General features: G+C 40.7%; 1 protein-coding gene across 2 annotated transcripts in view; it reads right to left on the bottom strand.

Moving 5' to 3' along the window:
* Window positions 1–18,895, bottom strand: part of SATB2 (SATB homeobox 2) — a 177,296-nt gene that overhangs the window by 40,653 nt on the left and 117,748 nt on the right. For both annotated transcript variants that reach the window (XM_081142484.1, XM_081142483.1), the window contains 2 exons: window positions 13,798–14,010; window positions 9,411–9,566 (listed from right to left, as the gene is read on the bottom strand). In XM_081142484.1, coding sequence (XP_080998610.1) covers window positions 9,411–9,566; window positions 13,798–14,010 — 369 coding nt within the window. The remainder of the gene's footprint in view (window positions 1–9,410; window positions 9,567–13,797; window positions 14,011–18,895) is intronic.

The raw sequence follows: 18,895 nt of genomic DNA, 5'->3' as shown, positions 1-18,895 counted from the left end.
TGTCATTTGTCAGAAATAGCAGGTAATGGTTAACTATCATTTTAAAGTACAAAAAAGAAATCACCTTGACCAAGTGATCAAGGTCAATGGCACCAGTGATGACATATCAACATCATGAACCCTGTATTAATGATGCACTGCGAAGGATGGAACATAAAATCTGAGGTAGTCTTGCCAAAAGTGCATAACTTCAATCAAATCATGGCAAATCCCAATTGAGAGGTGTTCAACAGAATAAATCAGTACTCTGCAAAAATGGCAAGGTTAAAAAAAACAAACACAAAAAGGAAAGACTGAGGAATGGTTACAGACTACAGAAAACTAAGGAGAAATAACAACAAAATGCACTGTGGTTCCTGGGTGGGGTCCTGGCACAGGAAATGGACTCAGTGTGAAAACTGCTCGAGTTAGAATACATTTTTTAGTTTAATCAACTGTATTAAAACAATGTTAATTTCCTGGTTTTGATTATTGCACTACAGTAATTTTTTTGATGTAAGGTGTTAACATTAGGGAAAGTTGGGTGAGGGATATATGGAAACTACTATTTTGTAACTTTTCTGTGAGTCTAAAATTTGTTCAAAATTTTTAAAAAATTAAACATAGGGACTATCTGAAACTTTCATAGGAAAATATACAGGAAAGCTAAATGTAATGATGCCAAGAAATCTACAATTAAAACTCCTTTGCCTTCAAAATCTAAGCCCAGAGAAGGAATATAGGCTTAAAGGCTGCATCCTTGCTATCCGTGGTTAACGAGTTCCCAAGCATCCAGTGCATAAGCAAATACCTGTTAACATCTCATGTTAGTCATCTTGTCAGCCTCTTAAACAAATATATTTCCCTCGGTAGAAAAAACAATTCTGACCATCCTTTTCGACTATGCAGGTGAGGCGACATGCACACCCGTCAAAATATAGTTTATTTACCAATCCACGTGTTCCTGAAAAGTTGTATGTCAATCTAAATTTACAAAGCAAATTGTGCTGTAAATGTATTAGGAATGCTCAATACTTGAAGAAATGTGCCACTATTTCTTTTTGGAATATGAGTAATAACCCCATAATTTATCTTTTAGTAAAGCTGTGGTCGTTAGTGATATACTTAAGTGAGACATCTTTAGTTCACAATTCAAAAGCATTAAAAGGGAGAACAGTAAGAACCACAATTTGCTCCTGTTTTTCCTTTATGGTCTCATCTCCCATCAATTCCCCTATTGGCTTGGTGCTCCAGCTACTGGAACTACTTTCCGTCCCCGAAGATGCTTGGTATATTCCTGTCTCCATGCGTGAACGGTGGGGCATATACCTATGTGTGATTTCTCTTTTAGGCTGGCTGTGAGTTTTAACCAAAGGTTGGCTGAATATAGAGTCCGTTTAGCTGTTTTGTATGGTAAAACTGAAGCTAAGTGAATTACAAGTGTTTGAGCACAGCCAGTATTCCTCATGTTACTCCCTTGGCTGAAATGTCTCATGCTCAACCCTCTGTCCTCCATGAGAAGTTGCACTTCATGGTCTCACCTAATCTACTGTAACAAGTGGTTGCTCACTCTTGCATGACCCCAAAGCATTTTGCTTACACTCCTTCACAATTTGATGGTGATTATTGTTACGGGTGGGCAGGTCTGTGTTCCCATCAGAACAGTCAGCTTCCTGATGGGGGTGGAGGGAAAGGGTCGCTTCTTAACTTATCTCAGCCCTTCAGAGGAAACTGTGGTTCCTTGCACATAAAAATGTCTCAATAAATGCTCATTAGATTGACCTGAAACTATTGAGTGTACAGAAATTAGTGTAGAGGAATGTTTCACAGCCTTAAATTCAAAGAGTTCTAGTTAGAGAGGAGCACTATTTTTCAGAAGCAACCCTGTGGATGTTCTGAGGTTTGTTTTCCCATCTGTAATGCATGAATATAGTACAGAAAAATGGGGTGATCCAATTTACCCCATTACATAAATGCAAACAGTGACAGAGGCCTCTCAGAGCATGAATCCAGTTTATAATCTTGTATTGAGCACCCATCTACTGTGTACCATGCCATGTGCTGACATGTTCCGTGTAGCATTTAGTTTCATTATTACCTTTTACTCAAAAGGTAAACTGAAATCACCAGCAAGGAGGTAATTATGATAATGAAGCTCAGAAAAATGTCATGATAGAGAATATTACATATAAGGTGGACCCTGAAAGATAAAGATGGGTTTCACCAAGTGGGGAGAGAAAGTGACTGAAAGCCAATTCCAAGCAAAGATTAACATTATCAGCAAGTGCAGAGACTTATAAAATTATCACCCCCCCTTCTTCCTTCCTACTTCCCTCCCTCCTCCCTCATTCCTAACAAGAAGTCCTTAGAGAAAACACTATGGTAAAGTCAAGAACACCATGGACACAACGGCCTGGTGGGAGTAAAGTACATACTTCATCAACTATATCCTCTAGGAGTTTTCATTCGAAAACATAATGACAAAAACCCTAAGTGCCACATTATATCAATCATTTTTTAACCATTTTTTAAATATGTGTGTTGTTGTTGATGTTGTTCAAATGAAGCATTTTAAAGCTTTCCCAGATTAAAATGAACAAGGAAAAGCAATATCTATTTCACCAATAAAACAATTTTTAAATTTAAAAATTTCAAGTAGTCAATAAATGAGTGATGACATAGTCTCTGAACTATATACCAAAGGCTGAGAATTTTCAAAATACCAGTGAGGTCTTTTAATACAGGCTAGTGTTTGAGTCTGAAGTCCATCAGAAGATAAAGCTGTAATCCTAGCTCCAAAACTTAAGGTTAAGTGGTGGGGGAGGGGGGCCAGTGGGAAGAGGGAAGTTCCTGTCCGTGGTACTGAAACCTCCCTGTGTACCAAGCTACCTGTTTTCTTACCCCCAGGACACTAGTCATGATTCCAACTTCCCCACGTTTTTTCCTTAAAAAACTAAATAAGTAAGTTCCGTGTTGGTGACAAACTTCCAAATTTTTATAATATTTCAGAACAAATACAAACCAGGATTTGCTCAGCAACAAACAGATTCACCTCCCGCTTCAATCTCCAACAAAAAAAGATAAATGACTGCAACTGTTAAATAAGGTTGTACCAGCCTTGAAGGCAGGGCCTTGCCACAGCCACTACTGTTCCCCCTGAAGCGCCTAACGCAGAGCTGATGTGTGAATTCAACCTACAAATAGTAAACGGCCCCACCACCTTTGCCCCAGGAACTCTAGTGAATGAACAAGTCAGCAAATGAACAGCTCTTTGGGAGAATGACTCAGGGCTTCCTGCAACAGAAATGCAAAAGGCCACTTACTCACCCACATTTTCAATACAGAAAATGTCAGCATATGTAACCAAAAGGAAATGTTTTCTGAGCGTCTCAAAAGGAAATTCATATTATTAACCATAGACAGTTCGCTTTCTAAATGGAAGCACATAAAGTCCCCAAACAAACTTTTGTAACTGTGAAAGGATTTCTCTTCAGCTGGTTGAGACTCTTCTGAAGTGTGAAATGAGCCAGATAATATTCAGCTCTTGTTTCTTAGTCACCGAATTCTCTTTTCATGAATCCAATAAGTGTCTATTAAAATAAATAACCCCCCTAATGATTCAAGATAACCTAATCAAGAAAACTGAAATGGGTAACAGGCTAACTGCAAGGGAGACTTGTCAAGGGCTTCAGTGAGTCCCTGATGAGGAGGTCATCTGAACCTGAACAAAGGTTTTTGCTGAGCATTTGGTTACAGTTCAAGGGTAATTATTTTATACCTTGAATGTGTTAAGTAAAAATGATCTGCTTCTTTCTTTATTTTTCAGAATTGTACACTAAGATCCAAACTGTGTTTTCACGGGGACCAATTTTCAGCTGTCTCTGGGCATGTCTCTCACATTTCTATGGATGTGTTTGTAAAGATTGAGTCTGTAATTGAGAGTAATGAAAATTTTATTTCAAATGAACTCCTTAACCTCTGTTATAGAGGGCTCAAGTCAAGAGGGGATTATAAAATCTTTCTGTCCTTACCAGAAATACATAGATATACATCATGGAAATTTGGTATGACTATACAAATACGTACACACATACATGCATATATGGGAACATGCATTTGACAAAGCTGTCCATGTTTGTCAAGAAGCTGAATGAATCTGGAATCTTGTACTTTTCCACTTAAGCACTAGAAAGGTATTAACAACAAAATGTACTAGACTAAAATATAAAGCAGAAAACAACAAAAATATTTCCAGTCCCTGACTTCAGGTCCAAATTCTAGCATACCTATGACACAATACTATATACAGTGCAAACTGCCTCAAAAACTTAGATGTGCGGGGGGGGGGGGGGGGGGGAGGCGCAAATATACCAGAAAACCAGGAATGATGCTTTTTTGAAAGATCAGGGCTGGTTCTAGGGTGAGGTGAGCAAGCGACTAGTGCACAGATTTAAGGAGTGTGGCTCTGGAAGTGCAGGCCTCCTTATTGTCTAATCCTAGGACCTAGTTTGCCTCACCCTAGTCTTGGGCCTGTGAAAGGAAAGCGGTAGGAATTATTCACAGGCACCAACATTCTCCAGCTGTAAGAATCCTGCTTTCCCTCGATGTCCTCTTCAAAAGAAGGCTAGGAGTGTTTCGGGAGGTGGCTTTAACATGTCAGCTGATTTGCTTCAAAGTTGCATGAAAGTTCCCAAAGGTGTCATGTCATAAACAGGCAAAATAATGCAGCTCAAGGTCTCGGCAGTAGATAAAGATGTGCTTAAAACCTGGACGTGAACTTTAGCAGTGGGTAACTGCATCTGACATTTTATTATTTTTTAAAATATATATATCTTTATTGATTTCAGAGAGAGGAAGGGAGGGGGAGAGAAACATCCATGGTGAGAGTCATTGATCGGCTGCCTCCTGCACACCCCCTGCTGGGGATCGAGGCCACAAGTGGGGCATGTGCCCTGACCGGGAATCGAACCATGGTCTCCTGGATTATAGGTTGATGCTCAACTGCTGAGCCACGGCCGGCCAGGCTGCATCTGACATTTTAAGATCTGCATATGAACTCTGTGATTAAATATCAGTTGATATCTAATTAAGGGCTCCCATAAAAGCTAGTTTTAGGGCATGCAACCTTAACATAACTAATTGTGGGCACAGTGAAAAGAATCCAATTCCTCACTATAAGGTGGATACAAAAACAGTCTTGAGGGACTTTCTGCTGCTAGAAGCTCACTAGAATCTACTCCTTTAAGATTATGCTGAAAGGAAAAGAGAAGGAAGGGCTCAGCTTGACAGTTCAACATCGGTGTTGACTGCCTACTTAGGTTGGTGTTTGGGAATGGTGAGAAATCTAATTTCTTCACTATGTGGCATCATAACTTTTTCAAATGGTGATTATAGTGTAAATGTACTAATTCTTTATTTGAATTTGGTGGATGGCCTTGAAATTGTAGTATACATACCCCTGTTGACAAGAGTAGAAAGTCCTCCTTGACAGGCTGTCAGAATTATTGTGTTGCGAAGAAACCTGCCCAGCAACAGGGGGGAAGGGGCAGCCGACGTCAAGGGTAAGAAAAGTGGCTGAAGATACTGCCACAAAGCATGCGGCCAGCCCTGGAGGACTGCAGTGGGAGAGCCCACCGGTTACCATGTTTCCTCCCTCTGGGTTGCCGCTTCCCAGATCACATGTGAAAAGCTGCAATTGGGGAGGAAGGGGGGAAGCAACTCTACGGAATGGAAGAGGGGTAGGGAGATTACAAGAAGTCATCACGGGACAAGGAGTTCCTGTGGCCACTCAGACGGCACTCTGGGGTGTTCATTCCCTGCTGGCCCTCTGTACTTACGGGTCATATTGAAGTTATGCAGAAAATGTTCTATAGGCCTTTACATCAGGGGTGGGGAACCTTTTTTCTGCCAAGGGTCATTTGGATATTTATAACATCATTTGCAGGCCATACGAAATTATCAACTTAAAAATTAGCCTGCTATATTTGGAAAAGCATTTAATTAACTCACCCCTAATGTGATGGCAGAAACTGTGGTTGCCTTGGCAGGGCCCGACCAAATGATTCCGGCCTGCGGGCCAGACGTTCCCACCCCTGCTTTACACTATGGCTCCAACTAAAGACCCTCACTCCTATTCCCAGGGGAACAATCACTGACCATCGTGCATCCTACCCCGTGAAGACCAACAGTCTGAATATTCTGCAGGAAGGAAAGGGTTACCTAACCCTCAGAATTCATACACACACACACACACACACACACACGCACACCCCTGAAGTTAATCCTAAATTGAAAACGAAGGAGAAGTGGAAGGTGAAATGTGCATAAGCACCCCTTTCCCTCTTACTCGTTTCTCCTGCTTTTCCTCCGGTGACTCTTCTCCCATGAAGAAAGGGGCAAGAGTCAGATAGGAGACAGTCAAAGGTGTTGGGTGGCAGCCTGGATAAAGGAGCTGGAGCTGATCTAGAGGCGGCAGTCTCCACCCTACACAGGCCTCCCGACGTAACCCACGCACTGCGGAAACACAGTTTCCAGTAATACACTTCCACCAACAGGACTATGAGCAGAACTGCAGAAGTTGGTCACTCTTTCAACTCCTTTTCTGACACCCCCCTCCCATTGTGTCCCTACACACAGACAGCCCTCAAGGACCATCTTGGCCAGGAACCTGTCCTCTCTCTAGAATTTTCCTTTCTTTTTCCTACTCTCATTCAATGCTTGCCTCACATGTTAGGTATTATTCTTAATAACTGATGACAGCAATCGACACCAAGAAGTGAATGAGGTTTAATGGAGGGTTTATTCTCTTTTAAAAGATATTTAAAATGGAAGGGCAGAGGACCTGATGTATATTTGAACTGGGCCCTCAAGGTTCCAACCCTACTCCATTTCTGAAGAATGGAGAACCTAATTAAAGGTTCTCCTGACTTCACATCCAAGAGAGAACAGAGAGTCCTTACTATTCACCTGCCTCCTCAGTCACTCCAAGAGCTTCTGAACCCTCCGGAAAAACATCACAAAGGGAGGGAAGGGAATGCAGGTGAGGAGGGGAAAAACTTTGTTCTCTCAGTCCTACGATCCAGGGAAGAGAGTGCGGCCACCTCCCCTCGCAACCCAGAGAGGTTAAGTGCTTTGGCCAAAGTCCCTCTGTTAGTCATGTATATACACGTTATGGATATGCACCGAATACACAGGCAAAGTACCAGATCATGCAACTGATTCCACTAAATATGCTTTTTTATGAAGCAAAAATTGGTACTCACAAAATGGAGTGAATGTCTTACGTTAAATTGCCTTTGAAATGTCTTATGTTAAATCACCACTTAAAAAGTCTTAGCATTTGATTTGCCAATCTAGTGAGCTATTTACAATACGGTTCCCCATTCATAAATGAGAATGAGACCATTGTCCAAAAGAAAAACGGCAAAGCATCTATTCCCCATTTAGGCTCAACCTCATCCTTCAGCATATTAATTCCCAGAACTACATTTTCCTCCAGAGTCTACAAATTCAGGGCTACTGAGTTCTTCAGGAGGCACCAGAAATTTGGAGAGCTAAGTCTGGGCCAACTGGCAAACACAGCTTTCAATCAGCCACCTGAATTATTTTTGGAGGCTGAAGGCATCACTATTTCCAGAACCCATGCTGCCAAGTCAATAGGAAGATTACAGGCACTTTGAATCAAGTTCTCAGACTGTGGTCTTCATTTTTTCTTGAAAGCTTCTTATTAAAAAAAAAAAAAAGACTGAAACTTTGATATTTACGTCAACTCACGACTAAGGGGCAGGTTTGCAAAATCAATTGTGTAGCTTTTATACTCACTGCACATTTACCACATATGTCCTTTATTACACAGTGGAAAACCATTAAATGCACAGTAGTTTTGCCAAGTGGCATTATGCATTTAACAGCTTTATTCGTTTAACAGCTCCAACTCTCATTATATTTTGCCATGTGGTACATGGGATTTTATGCATTTAACAGTTTAGGAAGGCTCCATGGTATTTTCTTTTCATGTATTTCATACTATGGTTGGACGTCAAATCTCAGCAAACTGCGTTTCAATGATTTCATTGATGAGAGATAATAAGAATAATCTGGAAAGACTGTTACATTAAAATTGAAAAGGGAAATAAATAGTCCCATCCTCTTCAAAGCTCCTTGATATTCTACTCCTTTCCCTTTATCAACATCTGAAAAATAACTTAAGTCAGGTTACTGCCAAGCTGCAGGTAAAAAAGGCTATGCCCAAAACCATATAATTAGTCTAAATATAGCATTTAACTATACATATCTTTTTTAAAACTTGATTTTTATTGAAAACCTTCTTGTTTAATAGAAACACAATATTCAGTAACTTCCTTTCTTCATAGGATACAACAGAAGATCTGTTAGGGAGACGGTGGGCCGTTTTGCCACTTACATACGTAGGGATGAAAACATTGGTCATGAAAGGCCACAGAGGAAATCAAGCTCAGAATCAAAGGATTCTCAAAATTACGGTTCAACAAACTTTTTTCCTCCACCAGGCATTAGGTAATTGTTCATCTCAGGGATAAATAAGTAGGCACCTCAACCTAATCCATTCTAGGATAGGGCGGTAGTTGTCCCTTTAAAGGAATTGAAACAGATAGTAGATCACATCAACTGTTGCTGCTTTCAGAAATGAAAAAAAAAAAAAAAAAAAAACACAAAAAAAACCCTAAGCATCTGTCTACCCTTTTCCCTGGAGCATTCCATTCCCCACAATCCCAGCACTCTGAAAAACTGCACTGGATAAGCTTCTGTGTTTTTCTGTTAAAGATTTTAGCACTCACCCTGGACTCCCCCACGTGTGTTTCTCCTGGAAAAACAACTGTATTCTATACATAAAAGAAACACCTGACATCACAAGGTGTCTCTGGGGCTGGGGGAAAGCAGTTATTATAACAAAGTCAGCCAGTCCCCTGGTGAGAATGAGAGAGGCGATGAGACGTGGCTAAAATGTGGTCTCAGAAAGGTGCTGTTTTGTGAATACCAAGTTTTGCTCAAATACCAAAATAAAATAAAAATGAAAGAAAAAGAAAGAAAGAAAGAAAGAAAGAAAGAAAGAAAGAAAGAAAGAAAGAAAGAAAGAAAGAAAGAAAGAGAGAGAGAGAGAGAGAGAAAGAAAAAGAAAATATAAGTGTTTAGAATTAGAAGAGAAATCATTCAAGGCTGATTCTTTTTTAAACAATTCTTTAAAAGACAAAAAAAATCTGGGTTTTGACTTAGTCTCTGTTTTGAACTCCAGTGGGAATAAAAGCAAAGTGTAGAGCAAACCTCAGAACATGACAGGTTCCCTAGGGATTATTATTGTTATTATTATTATAGGAACAGATGTATTTTTATTGGTGGGAGGAGAGAACAGTCTAATTCCAGCTCTCACTTTTGCTCTTTTAAAAACCACTCACCTGACTTTTATTTGCAGCCACTTTGGCAAACAGGGCCTGAGACACCTTGGCCCTTTTCATCTCCTGTTGGATCTCGTCATAAATGGCAGCTGTGATGTTGACGTTGGCGCCGTCCACCTTAATGGGGAGGTCTGTTGTCGGTGTCGAGGTTTTGGCCTACCAAGAGACCATGAAAATAATAATTTAAAAAGTGCCACATTCAGCTCAGCCATCTGTGCAGAAATTATCAAAGGATTTCAGTCAGCTGATGCCAAACTGCATTAGCTACAGAGGGACACTTCCTGTCCATTATTCTAATCAGGTTAATTGTGATTGGAAATAATTGCAGTGCATTCCTATAGGACACGCAGAGTCCTGAAAACCCTGGGCCTTCCCTCGCAATCCGAGACGGTGCCCAGGAAGGACGGCTACTCTGTAACTAAAAGCCGTCACCTAACTGCTAGACAAGCATGCAGCACACACACACACACACACGCACACACGCACACACACACGCACACACACACACACACAAGCACACGCACACACACACACACACACTACCTTTTTTCTTTCTAAAAATGGCACACCTTGGAAGAAGAGCCAATTCTTCCAGAAAAAAATGAGTAAATGGGTACAGGTCTCTAAATAATAAATTATTACTCGATTTAACGCACTCCCCTGGGTCCGTCTCATCCTTTATTAAAGCTTTACATATGTCATTCGAGCATGTACGGTTTCCCATCATTATCATCATTATGCTACCCAGACAGTCACCTGATTTCACCTAGGAAATCAGTGGCAATGAAACAAAATTTCATTTCATAAAACTAGGCTTCAGAAGGCCTTTGATGTGCGTTTTCATTTTCTTAAACTCATATTGTGGTTTTATGTATTCTGTCCTGCTCGTTTTAATTGAATGATTTCCCATCAGCTTCAGAGACAAATGAAGGACAACGTAGAAGGTGTCTGTATTTCTTGGGGTGAGGATAACCCTAAAACGCCTGGCGCTACGCTACTCGATCCGAAAGGCGATGAGGGCGGTCGCTCTGGGTGTCACGAGAGGGGCCGGGCGGCCTCCTCGGGCCCTGCAGCAAGCGTCCGCCCCAGTCCTCGGGTTCATGGGCATGGCCAGCTGATCTGCTCCAAACTGAACTGTTTTTCCTTTTTGTCCCCGCTCGCCCTTAATCCCAAACCAAGAGAGCAGCCCTCCAATCACCACTGTCCCTCTCCGCAGAGGGTGCCCCGAGCTGTCCCCAACTGGACCGAGCAAGGGCAGGTTTGGGGAAAGACGGGGCATGCAGTCTGGCCGCTGTGGTTTCATTCTCAGTGATCTGAACCCAGAGCTCATGCCCTAAGTTTCCAGAAAGGCTGGGATCCCTAAGAGCACTTGGTGACTTGCGCCGTTCTCTTCGGACCTCCCCATCTCATACTATTTTCTGGTTACTACAAAAAATAAGAATTTATGCCGCACTTTTTATGGGCCAGGCACTCCCGAAAGCGGTTTGCTTTTGTGACCTCATTTAACTAGTCTAAGAACGCAGTGAGTTAGGCACTATTTTTATTTTATTTTACCGATGAAGACACCTGATAATGAAAGGATGTTTAACCTGGAAGAGAGGCAACAGCCATGAGAGCCATATTCTGAACGCAAGTCTTTCGGGCGCCAACGTGTGGGCCCAGGACCACTGTGCTAACCTGCCTCCAGCATCTCCAGTTTGTATCGACACTGTCTTTATAGGTATCTTCCTGCCCTCAAGTTTGGAGTCTTCCTGTAACGATCCAATTGTCTGTCATTTTTCTTTCAAGAAACTCCTTTATCTTCTCACAACTTCCAGTGAGCCCACAGTACTTTTCCTTTCAAGTACACGATTTAGCATATTATTTCTGCTTTTCTCAGCTCAGGTTTTTATTAGCCTCACTGCCTATCTCACCTCACCAGACTGATCAAATCTTCTCTAAAAACCCGGGGGCTAAAAGGAAAGCCCTCGAGGCAATCAAATACATGGTTAGGAGTCCAGGCTTTGGACTTAGAATAACCAGAATTGAAATCCTAGCTCTACCGCCCAGCAATCTAACCTTATACAAGGTATTTAATCCATCTACACCTCAGTTTCCTCATCCGTAAAATGGGGACAACAATGCAAAATGGTGAAGATCCAATTCATGCAAAATGCTCACAATGCCTGGTACACAGTCGATGCTCAGTAAGTGATCACTCTTACCCTAGTATTGTTTGTTATTATTAAGTGCTTCAAGGAATACTGGCCAATTGAAGCATTTTATGAGAAGAGACTCTGGAGGTTCAAATTTAAATCTGAAATTTCTTCAATTTGTTTTAAGCTGATAAAAGAGTGCTGAGGGGTCTGGAAAATAATCTCCATGCACCTATATAAGGCTGCCCCTGTGCCCTACATCGCTGACTCCAACTAAAAGGCTGAATCAGTGGGTATTCCTCTGATATTTGTTCTCATGTGAAAGCTTTACTCAGCTATGGATCTTTACTACTGAGATGTCTGTAGAGAATTTTGAGTAAGTAGGTAATCATGAGTGTTTTAAAAGACTTTAATAACTTCCCCTTTCTCAATGTTTAACCAACAGAAAAACAAGAGTGTTCCAGAGAATGTGAAATACCTGTGCCAAGGCTGTATTCTCAAAAACATTTATAAAAAATAAATATAAAATGATTTTCTCAAAATCTTAAAACTTTGAAATTAAATGATTAATTTTTCCATTATACTTGTCCTGAAAGGGCACCTGTGCCTAGGAATTTTCTAGATGGTATTCTGTGCTACTGAAAAAAGCAAAATCTTGACCCGGTGTGGCTTGTAATTTGGTCTAGTTCTGAAAGCTATCAGGTCTTTGAAAAGATGCCTAAATTATCTTGCTAGAAAAATATTATGAAGGAGCAGAACACAAAGCACACAGGCCTGAGAGATTTTCTAAGAAGTAGAAGTGACTTTCTGTGGAGAGGTGTCTGGTTAAACAGCCAGGAAGCATGGCTGGACTCTCCTGCAATGGTTTAATGAACTTCAAAAGTGGCAAGAATTTTGGCCAATTGAACAGAAGTAAATATTAGTGCAAATTAACAACTCACCCAACTCAATGGTTTAATATGTATGCCCTAAAATTGAAAAAAAACCCGAAAACCTATATAAAAGTTTGATTACACTTGTCCAACATAAGCAGTCAAGAGACTCATTTTGGTTTAACAGTAATTAAAACTCATAATTCACTAAAGACTAAAGTGTAGGTATCACAATTTGGCTGTGCATGATAGAAAATGGTCTTCAATTACAAATCTATTGCAGAGTGCAAAATTATAAAAAATTAAGATGTGTGATAGAAAACAGATCTTTTTGAAAAAGCTCAAATATTTCTACTAGGATAAGATTTTGCTTCTACACTTAATCTTGGAACTCACCAGAAAACAAACTCATAAAAAACAAAAACAAACAAAAAAACACTGAGCAAAAAAATCCTTTGGTTACAAAGTACCCATTTTTCTGATTTGTACAAATGTGTACAAATGTCTTGAGAGCTGTCACTCAGAGGGAACTTGCAACCATCCTGGCAACAGTGAAATGAGATGGCTGTATCATAGATCTTGTGAGTAGTAAAAGTTTAAGGGCAGTAGGCTGGAAATGAGTGGGCTCAGATCTGAATTGAAAACGACCCGTGACTGACTTGAGCCTTTGAGCCTTCAGGTAGGATCTTTGAAGCACACAGAATGACTAGATGTATGCCTTTGCGGGAGGAACTGAGAACAGAATGTGTTTAAATTGTGGAGAAAGGAGGGACGGAAAGCTCAGTCCTAGAGTTCTGGGGAGATCAACCTAGGAAGAAAAATAATGAAGGCTTACCTTTCCACAACCATTCTCTAAGGGCTCACTGAGTGACCCAGTCATTCTGCTCTCGCGGCCGCATATGGTGTTTCCATCTCACACAGGGTCCCCCCCATTCTGTCTTTCTCAGATTGCATGAAGCAGAGCTTGGACCATGCATCTGTCCTCTGCCCCAAACTACCTTACCCCCATCCAAATAAATATACAATTTAAGGAAAAGCAGTGTGCTTGCCATGCAAACTCAGCTTCCACACAAATCCCCTAGCTTCTTCCTTGATAACTAAGCAGCCGTACCCTCCACCCGGAGGTCCCTCCACTGGCTCCTAATCTCCTGTGACGTGTGGAAGACTGGTACTTTCTGATCCTAATGGGACAAAAATGGCATATGATATAGTAAAGGACAACCCACTTTCCATGGTCAGAGTTTCATATCCTCTGACCATGTTCAATGGGTTAAGAAATCCTTGAATTCTGTCTCTTAGTTTTGAGGGAAAACACAGCATCCATGAAGGCAAGATGTTTCCATGGCAAAGAGTGAAAAGTCAGTGGAGCAAATATCTCACCTGAGGGGTTCGGGAGGAGCTGGGACTGCTGGAGGCCGACGAGACCATGCTCACATTGGGGTTCATGCTCCGCTCCCTCTCGTCCTGGTAGATGCGATCCCGCTCCACTTCTGGGAGATTGAGGAAATTCTGCATGGCCCTCAGGTTTACCAAGAGAGACTGAGAGGCTGTCCGAGGGTCTTCTTCCTTCCGGAGGATCTCGGACAACAATCCCTGGTTAAATGGGAAAAAAACAGGCCGAGTCACACAGTTGGTGTGTGTGGTTCCCGTCTTCCGCCCTCCCCCCGTTATCTGTTTGGTGTAACCAGCTGGCTGTGATGTCAAGAACCTCAGTCTAATTCCTGAGGCTTCTCCAGCAGGAAGGTTTGGTGGGAATGTGCTTTCCTTCCGGGGGCTGCGCCTTACTTTGGAGCGTTCTGTTCTGACACTTTATCATCGCTGCAATAATCATTGGGGCACAAAGATGCCAGCTAGCAAGGTAGGTGCTGGGGAAAGAATTGTGAAGCTGCAATTACCACCAGGTGCCTCCTACAAGTATTTCAGGAACTGTTAGAACTCTCTGCTTGAAATTGGGAACACTTGGCAGTCCTGCTCAGCTTTAAAAATCTGCCAAGTTTGGTAAATTTAGTTCCGACATTTAAACAGCATGGGAGATTTACATCGACTTAAAAAAAAAAAAAGTTTGGCTAAATTTCTATGTGACCGGCCACTGTTTTCAATATAGATGTTTCTTATAGCAAAAAAAAAAAAAAAAAGACACAAAGCAAATGGCTAAAACTTGTGTTAACCCTCTGATAGTTTCTCAATCCACACACGTAATAAGTATCCTTGCTTATGTTCCAGAAAGCATCCAAACATTTTTATGAAATGCCCTCAAGGGGGAAGCTCTAATCCCATCATTAAAGGCATGGAAATGCAGTCACATCCCGTGAGGGGCCAGAGCACAACTGGAGAATGCCATGGTAGCCTCAGAAACTTTCTGAATGTGTGACTTATCCAAATAGAAAGCTTTAAATAGGAAGTTAGTGTTTTTTTGTGCTCTGATGACAGAATTCACATACACACAGAAGGAAAAAGTTGACAAGAGTGGAGAAAAGTAGTATGGACATAAGAAAAGGCCTGGAGACCAACGCTGGAACACTTTAGTACTTTGGGCAAAAGCAGATCCAATTCCATTCTGCACACTTGTTAGATTATCACACAGAGGCATCTCTTTACACTCCCAGATAACATCCATTCTTAGGACAGTATGAGATCAGGACCCAGGATCATACCCCAGAAAGAAGGGAGATGTTAAACTATGTGACTTCTAATAGATGGGGCAACCCCAAATCATGAAAAGTAGATGTCAAGGACATTTCCACTGAGGGGAATATTTGTGCAAAGGAAACACTATCAGGTTTGTAATATGTGGCTTAACTTTAAAAGGCATTGGATGCAAGAGGAATATGTCATCTCCCACTAGGCCAGAAATCTTCCAGATAAGTTAGGCAATCTTTGAACATAAAAGTAATGCATTATAAAATAGTGAAGCAAATGCCACTTACAGGAATGTGCATCCCACAGTTATCAGTACTCCAAGGTAATCACCATTCAGAACAGCATGTAAGGCAATTTTACTATGAGGAACCTACAAGCGGTATGCATGTCATCACATAGTTCTGCAGCTTGGGTGTCACGTTACTTTGATTAGAGATGTCTTTACTAAAGAGAATAAAATATGCCATACCATGAAGCTAGAAGAAATTTTAACCTGTGTGTGTGTCTGTGTGTGCACGCACACGTGTGTGCTCAAGGAAAGAACACACATATATGCAAGGATGTATATGTAAAAATACTCTACTGGAAAAGTGATTCTAAGAAAACCCAGATTTCTTATCATGCTTTCAGAAGCAACAAGTGACACATTTGTCCCCCAGAAAATGTTATACAATCTAAGTACTGATTCTCTTTCTAAAACTAAGTCTGTTCTGCCTTAAGCTGTTCTAGTTCCACTTGCGCTAAGCAACCTGTATAAATAACAAATTTGGTTTTGAGAGGAAAAAAAATCTCCAAGAAGGAAGTGAATTTAAAATCAATACTAATCTCCAATACCAATAAGACACTAAGACTGCTGTTTTCTGAGCATTCATTAGTGATGAACTCTGCACATAAGCAAGAAGTTGGTCTCCTTCTCCCCCTCCTCCGCCTCCTCTCTCGTAAGTAATTTAAGCATTTTAATATATTGCAGATTCCAAATCTGGAGGAGTTTTAGGGTCTACATAGATCCAGATATATTCTTTATGCTAGTTATGATTATACTTAGGATATCTCAGAAGCAAAGTTTGTAAACGTCTATGAAATTATTTTCACACGTTGTAGAATACAGTATGGCTAAGAATTTGCACACAAAATAGTGAAACAACAAACACTAGTGTTCTAATAGACCAGGTTAAAAATCGTTCATTCATTCCTCATCAATTAAAAAAATCACTCTGAAGAATAAAGTGCTTTCTTTTCTTGTTTTCCTTGGTTTACTTTTCTTCTCCACCTTGCAATTGTGGGGTTCCTTCCTCTGCATTTTTTTTACTTGTTGGACACCTCACGGGGAAGTGAGTCCATCTCTAAGGAAAATCAAGGCCAAGCACTCTTATAAATGACTGCTCATCAGCATCATGTCCGAAGTAAACAAGACGCAACATATGTATTTTAAAGGGCTGGTGGAATACATTGTTGCCTCTGTTTCATTTGCCTAATTGAAGCTAAAGTCTCAAACCAACAAGGTAGCCAGCGCTGCGTTCTGGTATTGCCCCAGAGAATGAGAACAGTGTTCTAAGTTATTTACTTAAGGTCTCATCTGTGTAGCCAAGGTCCCAAAGCAGATTCTTCTTACCCCAGACATTTTCAATAACAAGTGGCTAATGGGTAGACCTAAGAAGATTCTTAGTTGTTTGGCTGAGCCTTTTTCATTTTGGTTATTTATGAGCTTTAGCTATTTAAACTGGGATTTTTAAAAATAGATTCCAAATTCTGCAGGCTCACAAATGCTAAGTGAGTTTAGTTTGTTGAAAATCATCACACAGGAGAAAAATCAGAAGAAAATCTCTGGCATAACTTAGATACACCACAAATTGCCCCATCTAATTATCAAGATAAGTAAACGTTTATAATATTGAAACCGTCTTGAATAGAACACAAATTAATCATTTATCACACATAAATATTTCTAAGGCCTTTGCCACTATATTGTCTGGCATTTTAATTATCAACCAGCCAGGCGGGAGATGTCACTTGGACATTCCCATTATGCAGCCTGAGATACAGAGACTGTGGCATGGGACCCGGGCACTGGAAAATAAAAGTAAAAAAGATGTACTTTTATGAATAGAAGGTTCATGAATATTGAAAATGTGAAAATTGACGGAAATTAAAAAATTAACCAGGATATTGCTTATTAAACTTTCATGTCAGTAATCATATTAAAACATATTGCAAGTATTGAGTAAAGTGGTCATTAAGTATTTTCCTCATCATACGCAACAGAGCCTCCTCGAGGGAGAGATTAAGACAATTCCCCCTTGGTGTGAGCTGAGGTTATGTAAGACCAGGAAACATGTTGACTGAAAGGAGGGGAACGAGCATCTGCTCAGAGCAGAGACACCACGTACAAATAGCTCTTGGGTTACCAGCTGCTGAAAAACGAAGGGAGTTGGGGATAAAGAACCCCAACCTGGCTTTCTCTCTAGCCTTATAATGGGGGATTTTGTGAGCTTCATAGTATTTCCAGCACCAGCAAAGAATATATGAGGTTGGCAGAAAATTCGACAAGAACGAAATAATTCAAAACACAAAATAGGAGCTAATGTAATACCTTCTAGCTTGGTTGCTCATATTGGTTATCTTCACAGACAAAACATTCAGGCTAATTTTTAAAATAAAAAAATTAATGCAGTTATTACTTCTAGTATTTTAAATAATATTTATTTGTAACAAATTAAATGACCTTATGGTTTCTGAATTTGCAATTTCTGTCGATGAGCTTTTTTATTTAAATGATTATGATTTCCATATTTCTTTAACCAATTCACAAAATTTTCCCCAAATTGTTAGTGTGCAAAATACATGCTAATACTCATAAATGTTTGGGAAACATTACCATGAATGGCTCTATAAAGTTTACTTCTAAGTTTCTGCACTAGCCCTTGAGGCCTTGCCTGGGACAGATGAGAAACTGTCCTTAATCCTTGAAGACAGCCATAAGAGAACCCAAACCTGGGCCAGGGTTTGGGAACACTGAGCATGAGCCCCTGCAGACCGCACCCCCAGGCCATTCCGGGACCCACGGCAACAGTGAAGGTCATTACTAACTCAATTTTAACTGATTCTTTTCTTCATAACTCTCACACCTTTGATAATTCTCTGGGATTGGGCTATCTCTCCCATTGACTCTCTGGAGAACCCCCAAATTCAATACACCTATTACCAAAGAATGAGAGGTCAGCCTATTAATTCATTTCTTATTTGTGACTTAATACAAAGCTCAGAAAGGAAAGAAGAGATTAAGACACAGATTCTGCTGCCAAGCAGTTTACTATATGAGGGTTTATAGAAGCACAACATTAAAGATGACAAGGGTCATAAATTCCAGATAGAACTGCCGCCATCCCGGTTTGAACAAGGGGGAAAGTACTGCCAACTAGAGGACTCGGGGAAAATGCCTTGGAAGGAAGGGGTGGAGCTGAGCCTGGCTGGCGTCTGAACTCTACACACTACATGGACATAGAGACGGTGGTGAGCCAGGCCGAGGGGAGGGGAGCGGGGAACTGGGCAGCACCAGGACATTTAAAGAAAAGAACATGATACCAAGAGAAGTTTCTGTTTCATCAGAAGAGAACACCACTGATCAAGTGGTAGGAGGCATTTTGAAGTGAAAATCATGCAGCCTGCATTAATGCCATTCTGAACTACTGGAGTATACACAAACTAACTAGCAAACATTACCCCCAAAATGAAGTGATATTAGATAATCTGTTCAGCCTTTTTGTCACCTGCAACAAATTAGGCTTTCAATATGCAAAACATCTTCCTTCCAGAAAAACAAATGATCATGATTCCATTT

This window comes from Miniopterus schreibersii (genome assembly GCF_964146895.1).
Source record: "Miniopterus schreibersii genome assembly, chromosome: 7".
In the NCBI taxonomy this organism is placed as follows: Eukaryota; Metazoa; Chordata; class Mammalia; order Chiroptera; family Miniopteridae; genus Miniopterus; species Miniopterus schreibersii.
Note: the sequence above shows the minus strand (reverse complement) of the source record. Positions and strands in the feature narration are given on the sequence as shown.